At 32.3% G+C, this 8,743-nt stretch overlaps 1 protein-coding gene across 1 annotated transcript; it reads left to right on the plus strand.

Moving 5' to 3' along the window:
- The first annotated feature begins 4,709 nt into the window (after window positions 1–4,709).
- Window positions 4,710–8,227, plus strand: LOC7491148 (cytokinin riboside 5'-monophosphate phosphoribohydrolase LOG1). Its single transcript, XM_002314246.4, has 7 exons — window positions 4,710–5,162; window positions 5,564–5,661; window positions 5,801–5,831; window positions 6,485–6,584; window positions 7,451–7,521; window positions 7,665–7,808; window positions 7,922–8,227. The coding sequence occupies exons 1-7, from the start codon at window positions 5,049–5,051 to the stop codon at window positions 8,012–8,014; spliced, it is 651 nt and encodes a 216-aa protein (XP_002314282.2). The 5' UTR covers window positions 4,710–5,048; the 3' UTR covers window positions 8,015–8,227.
- Window positions 8,228–8,743: the final 516 nt, after the last annotated feature.

The following is an 8,743-nucleotide window of genomic DNA, read 5'->3' on the forward strand; positions in this document are numbered from 1 at the left end:
TATATATATATATATATATATATATATATATATATATATATATATATATATATATATATATAACCGTTGAATGAGACTGATTAAAGTAGTTTTTTTGGATTTGATTTAAGTGCTCGAAACAAAAAAAAAGGAGGTGGAGATGAAAACTTGACACCATGTGATGAATGTGGCCCATTGAGCACACATGTTTTGTTAAGACAAAAATATTGAAAATGTTATCGGTAAGCATATGACTATGTGTCGAGAAAGTTTAATCAATTTGAAAGGAGACTCAAATTGGTTTAAGTACTTATCGTTTGCTTCTTTCACAAATTTGGTATGATTAAACATAACTCTTGGAATGCTAAGTAATTATTTACCTAAAAAAAAAGAATAATTTTTTTTTTCACAAAAGCTTTATAACTAGAAAAAAAATTCAGACCCGTAACTCCATGCTGAATTATTAAGATAAAAATATTCTTAGATAAGTTTAATCAAGATTAATTATTTATCAGAACTATTTTAACGGTGGTGCATATAGACCAGAGAAATTTTAGTAAATTTATTGGTATTTGATACCATATATAATTTGAATAAGAAAAAAAAAAGTAAGTAAGCATTCTTAATTATCAAGCTAATTTTGTAATCTTATTTAATTAGCTCGGAATAATTTATACTTACCCTGAACTAATATTTTAAGAAAAATCAATTATATTTTAATTTTAAAAAACAAGGACGGCATTGGAGAAGAGGCAAAGAATTTTGGTGGGGCTTAGGACAACATGGTTTGGTCCGGCTGAGAGCGAGAATGTGAGGAAATGGAGGAGAGGTTTGCTTCTTATTGGAATAAAATTATAAATGTTTCCTACGCATACAACAACTATATATGTCTTGTGAGGGAAGGTGGTTGAGGGTACAGCTAATTAAGATGTGTGAGGATCCACATTAGCACAACCTCTTCCTACATTTAACATCATTTACTTTTCTCTTTTTTTTATTAACTATTAGATTCTTAATTAAATATATTCAAGACTAAATTTCATTTTCATCGAATTATTCACAAAATAAATGAGAAATTCCACAATTTTCACACCATGAATTAAAGAAATCGAGCATAAAAATAAGGATATAAAATTCTATTGTTATAAATATTCTATTGTTATAAATACATAATAAAGATAAAAATATATTTTATTAAGAAATAGGAATATAAATATAAAATAAATCTATTTTTATAATTATTTTAGCAAGAATTTTTATATTTTTAAAATAAAAAATACAAGGAAATATGTTCAATTATTTTTATTTTTTAATCTTGAAACAATAACTAAAATCTATTTAAATAAACAATAAAAAATAAAAAATTCTCTGTGAAAAACAGTTGAAATGTCAAGTGGTGGAATCGGTCATAATGAAGTGTATTTAATTGAATAGATAGATCAGATAGAGATATAAAATAAATTTATTTTTATAACAGTTTTGAAATAAAATTTTATATTTTTAAAATAAAAATACAAAAAACCATAACTTATTTATTCCTGTCATTTTATCTCGAAACAGTATAAAAAAATAGAATGGAATTAATGTAAAGTTTTGCACGAATACCAGCTGAAAAGTCGAGCGGTGGAATTGTTACTAATGAATAATTAATTAATGGTATCAACCGACGTTGTATGGGATTTTTATCTACTTTTATAATAGGTCAAGAAAAGTGAAGCAGCTTCCAGGTGGCACTACCTCATCGGTTCAATGAGACAGAGTAACAACGGCAGCACCGTCTCAAGAGTGTAGGTTCTTTTTATCAAAGTACCTGTAGTTTTAATATTTTTCATAACAATCTTGAAATCTTTTTAAGTTTCAATATAGCCCACGACATTTCAATAGTTTTTTTTTTCTTGAGACTAGCAACGCAGGACATCTCTCTTTAGTGGTTGGCGACCAAAGCCAGCTTCTAATCCGAGGAAATCTAATCATCCACTGCATTATTGTCAAAATTTCGAGTTAATCGTGTATGTAATATATCATTTAGTGGTTGGCGTGTCGTGATGGCAAAGGGCTTGAGATCTGTATAGCAGGTCTCGAGTTCGAGTCAGGGCATGCACCTCTTGTAAGAGTCTGGGACAGCTGGGGTTTTACTCGCTCACCTAGACCCATAAAGTGCACTTTCCAGGAATGAGGTTTCCTCGAATAAAAAAAAAAAATCATTTAACACTAAAAACTTAAAAACTAGTAAAATCAAACTTGATTAATATAAAATTAATAAACTCGATTAAAATTATGTAAAATCATTATTTTACATTTAAGTTTACGAGTTTATATAAAGTATAAATACTTCTAAATTAATTATTTTTCTCAAAACTAGCCCACCAGCCGACACTACCACTCTCTCTCTCTCTCTCAAAATACCCTCTTTTTTTTACTTCGTATGATCTTCTTCTTTTCTTTCATCTTTGTTTTGACATCAAATCACACACACCATCCATAGACACCAAACAACACTGAAGCAACATTCATATCCTCAAACCACCATAAACAACAACTCATCCGCTCGTCTGTTGGGTCTAGTACGTTTACATGAGATATTAGTAAATTATTTGTTTTAAGTTTATTAATTTTTATTTAATGAAATTATATGAAAATTATTGTATTGTATTCTATTTTTAAAGTTATTTAAATTATGTATAAAGTTTTATTTGAAATATATATTTTAAAGTACTTGAATTTTTGTATTATTTATTTTATTTTTGTCTTAATTGTGTTATTTTGTTATATACTATTTAGATGAAATTATCAATATATAATTAGTTAAAAACATTTACTACGATCTGAGTTGACATTGTATTTTTTATGTCGTGTCGAAAAAACATTTTTGATAATCTTGATCCAATGTATAGGCAAGGATAGATTAAAATAGAAATATTGGACGAATAATTAATTGAAAAGCAAATAAAGAAATTTATGTGAAAACACATAAATTCAAATATTCCAAAATTAACTGTACGAGCACATGTGATCGGATTTTTTATGTTACAAGTTTGATGGTCAAAAGTTAAGGGTAAGTATCTAAGAATAGAGGCTGTGCCAGCTGCGAAGTAAGTCCAAGCTTCTTAGGGTTTGAGAGTCACGAAATTACAAGAAAGCTATGAGCATGACAGGGAATGGATCACAGGACCAACAAAGAATATATCAATTTTGACTTCCACATGCTTTCACATTTGAAATCTTTTAGTTAAGAACATAAATAGTTGTAGAAACTAGCTCCATCATGCATGTGTAGCAAGGTCATTGGTGTATATCTTCATGTAATTTTTAATTTATTTTTATTACAAGGTTAAAATCATAGTAAAAGTCGAATATTATATTTAATGGTAAAGCAAAGGACTAAAAAGACGGTACTTAATATTATCTAGACATTCTATAAAAATCAGAGTTTTTTTATGTTATTTTATTGTTCATATAAAATGTAAAGCACTTATATACATATACAAATACATATATATAAACAATTCAGCATCGTAGCTTTGTTGATACACACAAGAAAAAGCCATGAGATCACAAGTTTGAATTTCACTGACAACATTATTTTCAAACGGACAACATGTTATCTATTTATTTTTTATATAAAAATAATAATAATAAGGGGTAGACGACAAACAGGGCTAAGCATGCAGGGTTAGCCTCGAAGCCCATGCGCGCTTGGCCTGCTAGAGGAGGCCTGTCGCTGAGCCTAACCCTTTCCTGTTTTTTTTTTTCTTTGGTTTTTTGACACTTTGAAAAAAAAAACTACTAGATTCACTTACTCTTCATTTTTATATGATTCTTAAATACTATTATAAATTTTAATTTTAATATTTTACTTTTCGATTATTATGTATTAGATATAAAAATAATAATATTAATAATAAATTATTCATGAAAATTCAAATCAATTTTATTATTATTATTAAGATTTTTAAATAGATTCTTAACATTATTTTATCACATTTATGATGTTTTTAGCTTTTAATTACACATAAAATATGAATATATTTTTTTTGAAATTGCTTTAATAATATAACATATTTGTTTTTTAATAAAAACAATATTTCTAGTTAAAAATATTCTATCTGCTAAGATCAACAAGAAATATATTATTAAAAAACATATCTTGATTTAATAGTGTTAACAATTCCATAAAATCTGAATTTTTTTTGCAAAAAATATAAAAATTGATCTCTCACAACATAACACATTTCATACAAGCTAATATATTGTAAGAAACAACAATAGCGATAAGAACACGATCCAAATGCTTGAACAAGAAAATAAGTGTAGTGTGACAAAAACTTCTTTGTAAAAGCAAATTAGATTTGGTGATAGAATATGACCAAAAAGTGAAATTTGAATTATTATTTTTTCCCAGATATGTTATAGATATAAACGCAATGTAACATTTGACATCTTTATTGTGTTAAAGTAGACAATCAACAGATTTATTGACTCACGTTAATGGATACACTGACTTGATGTATTGTTATATTTATCTTTTGATTATATATGTTGATGTGACAATCAATATATATTAACATCAAGATTGTTGATTGCGGTGCCACAAAATTAGTGATCGTGATCATTATTTTTATGAAAAATATATAAGTTACAAGTATTTCCATAAGTTTCAATAATAAAAGTAGATTGTGGATTATGAGAATAACGTTATAATCCACGAGGAGAGGAGGGATGAGTCGGTAAAAGGAGAAAGAAAAGGAAAATGAAGGAGATTTTTATTGGCTTGTGAGCTATCTGGGTGCAATCTGAGGTAAGGCAAGCATTCCTATGATCCTGTAGCGCTAAAAGTTATGGAAAACAAAAACATGGAAGTTTAGGCGTGCTAATGGACGCCTGCGCTACCGTTATATATATGCTCGAACCCACTATCAAACTTTGCTAAGCTTGTGTGGTTCTGGTACTGGTGTTGGTGGGTCACTAATTATAGGAGTGGAGACAGAGAGGGTATTTCTTCAAAACACAGTTGTTGTTCTTTGTTTTCTGGGGAAGAAGGGGAGAGAGAGAGGGAGAGGGAGAGGGAAATGGATATGGAAATGAAGCAATCGAGATTTAAAAGGATTTGTGTGTTTTGTGGTAGTAGTCCAGGAAAGAAAAGCAGCTATAAAGATGCTGCTATTGAGCTTGGAAAAGAATTGGTAATAAACAAAAACAAAATCTGTCTCTCTGTTTTGGCCCCTGTTTCTTTTTTACAATTCAATCTCTTCTTCTTCTCTCTACTTTCCGATGCTTTCTTCTCAGGTTTTCTTGGTTTTGTTTCTTGACTATTGCCACTACATACATACAACTTGCCTCTTGTTTTGGTTTTCCATTCTAAATCCTGTGACTGTGTTAGATTATTGATCATAGCTTCTGCCTTGCATTGTTTTTATGGGTTTTTAAGAATTCTTAATTCATCACTCATGAACGTTTATCATCATTTCCTCCGCTTTATATTCCATAAAACTCAGTTTGTTTCTCTGAGCTACATTATACATCCACGATGATATATGATTTGTTGAACCAAGAATTTGACTTCATTTCCTTCTTCTTTTCAAAGGTATCAAGAAATATTGACCTGGTTTATGGAGGAGGGAGTATTGGTTTAATGGGGTTAATTTCTCAAGCTGTTTTTGATGGTGGCCGTCATGTGATTGGGTAAAGCCTCGCCATTTTTCACTGTTCAGTTCTCTTCTTCCTCTACATATTTTTTCGAGTAGGCGAAGAAATGCACTTATTTGTTCTTATTAATTCTCCCGTGAATAATTACTAATATTTGTCATTTGATTGTGTGTAGAGTTATCCCCAAGACACTCATGCCTAGAGAGGTATTTCTTCTCTTACTGTAATAGGGCTTGAACCTTTGAGACCTGCTCTGTGTGTGTGTGTGTGTGTGTGAGAGAGAAGGGAAAGAGGGAGTGGAAACAGAATCATCTTTTTTCTATTTTTTCTTCAATGATTTTCTTCTTTCTCTTGCTTTAGTTCTTTCTTTAAAAATCTTTTGTGGTACCTACTTTCACTTGAATTTCTACCTCTCTTTTGTTATCTCCTTTTCTTCTCTTTTTTTCTCCATACAGTTCTTTTGAGCCTCATGCATGTTCTAACTATAAGGTAAAGGCTTTCACATTTAGGGTTTTTTTTTGGGATGAACTTGCCTATCAATCCACCTGGTGGACTCTGGGGCTTCACCATTTTGTCCCTCTCTAAAACGTTTTATTTGGCAACTTGGTAGAGTTTTATGAGGACTTTCTCTTCTTCTTCGGTGTCATCTTGATATAAATACGAGACTTTACAGTATGACATGTTTTTTTTCCCCTTGCATTTCCCTCCTCTTTAATTCTTCTGCTTTATGCCTTTGATTTTGAGCCCACCACCTCTGCCACTCATCATTGCTTCTCTGTGGATAACTCTTTGTCTTGAAAAAGACTTGGTGTCTTTTGTGCATTGTTTTATGTTGACTTGGACACTGGATATTGTGCAGATCACTGGAGAAACAGTAGGTGAAGTGAAGGCTGTTGCTGATATGCACCAAAGGAAGGCTGAAATGGCTAGACATTCCGATGCCTTTATTGCCTTACCTGGTTGGTACAACCCTTAAATTCTTTCTTAAAGGCATTAAAATGCTGAATAAACTAGAATCTATCTGCTCTGAGTTTGGTCTCTCTTTCAAAGACCACAGTAAAGGTCGTCGTCACAGGTTTCATTATTATCATAAGCTTCTGGCATTGAAAATTAGGGTTCTGGGGAGCCCTTATTTTCTGTGATCAGCATGCATTCTCGCTCTGGGCCACAGTACTGCTAGCTACCCTCCATGGCCTCCATGTCTTGTACATATACTGTACCATCCGCTTTAAGAGGGGAAAAAAATAAAAAAAAATAATTGCTAACTCGTACCAAATGGTCCTTTTGCCAGCTGACCTGCTGCAAATCATGAGTAATTTCCCCCTCCTCCTTTTCCTTTTACCTTCGAATCATAGCAATCATAGGGGTGATTTTTTTCCCTCTATTCTTTTATCTTCAAGTCATGGTTACCGGACTGAAATTCAACTCGGTTCAAGATCTGAGTTACAGATTAATCGAGTCAAACCATGATTGATGGATCAACCTAAAACATTCCTTTCATCTTAGAAAATCTAGCTTGAACTTTGGATCAAGCTCCGGTTCAGCAGGTCATTGAGTTAGCCCACCTCAATTTTTATCCATTTTAAAATGAGAAATTTACCCCATTAGAATAAATAATGTGCTGGGCCATAATGAAGCTGTGCCCAAACTAGCGTTGTGTTGGGCCTGCTGTCATAGTGTAAGATAAGACTGGAGATGGCCCTTCGAGCACTGAAAGAATGAGCTCAACAAATGCCATTTTATGAAATTCTTTTTCACAAAATTCATTTCCAACTAGTATAAATGAATCTCTAACCTGGTGATTTTTCTTCCGTTGTGAATGAAGGTGGCTATGGGACCCTTGAAGAGCTGCTTGAAGTCATAACTTGGGCCCAGCTTGGCATCCATGACAAGCCGGTAAAGCACCTTTCCTTGTATCCAATTTATCTAGCTAGCATTCCTGAAGTGCAATAAGCCGATAATTTCTATTTATTTATTGGTAGTAGAATTCAATAAACCAAGTCTGGAAGCAGAATTACAGTGGGAGTCATGTTTTGCAGGTGGGATTACTGAATGTGGATGGATATTACAACTCCCTGCTGTCATTCATTGACAAAGCGGTAGAGGAAGGCTTCATCAATCCAAGCGCACGCCATATAATTGTATCCGCCCCTACCCCAAGAGAGCTTGTCAAGAAAATGGAGGTACTCTTGGTGTTTATTTTAGTTCTTGACAGGCCAGACGCTTGGGAGGGAATGGTTTTTGATATTTGCAGTCGTCCTGACAAACTTAATCACTATGAATTTATGTGTTTCAGGAGTACTTTCCACGACATGAAATAGTGGCCTCAAAGCTAAGCTGGGAGATTGAACAGTTAGGCTACCCTCCACAATGTGATATCGCAAGGTGAAAGAGATTGATCCATACAAAGAGAGGAAACAGAGCATAATATATGCTTTTGTCAATGCAATGGACTAATTTTAGATGACCAACATAGTCTTCTTCTTCTTCTTCTTCTTCTCTTCTTCTTATTGTGAAGTAAACTACAGACAAAATCAACCTTAAGATTCCAGGCATGATTGATTCATCTCTCCAATGAAAAATCTGGTGCTGTTTTGTTTTGTGTGTTATTGTTGCGAGAAACTGAAGGGAAGGAGAAGAATTTTACAATCGGTGAAACCAACGAGTTTACCGATTTCAAATAAAAAAACTGAAGACATTAAATTCCGCTGCCCAATGGGTTCATCTGCAAAACTTACAATGTAGAGCCTACCTGGGCTGGATTTTAATTTAAATCAAAAAAATATATTTATCCGTTTAACTCAATTGATTTACTTGTCTGTTTCAACACTAAGAATTAAAAAAAAAATGATTTTGATAATAAAAAATAAAAATAAAATTACCTAGTCTCCTTTTCAGGTAAGATCGTGGCCCGGTTATGACAGACTATGCAAATAGATGCAAGAGATGATACTGGCGGATCCAGAGTGTTGTTTAGGAAGAGACATCGACCTCAAGAATATTTACCCCAAGAAGATGAAAAAAACAAAAAAAAACCTTGGTTTACCCGGTCCTTTCTTTACCAATCCAGCTAGTACAACTAGGCTCGGGTATCTTTGACATTAAGGTCAAAACGCTA

Source organism: Populus trichocarpa, chromosome 9 (assembly GCF_000002775.5).
Source record: "Populus trichocarpa isolate Nisqually-1 chromosome 9, P.trichocarpa_v4.1, whole genome shotgun sequence".
Lineage (NCBI taxonomy): Eukaryota > Viridiplantae > Streptophyta > Magnoliopsida > Malpighiales > Salicaceae > Populus > Populus trichocarpa.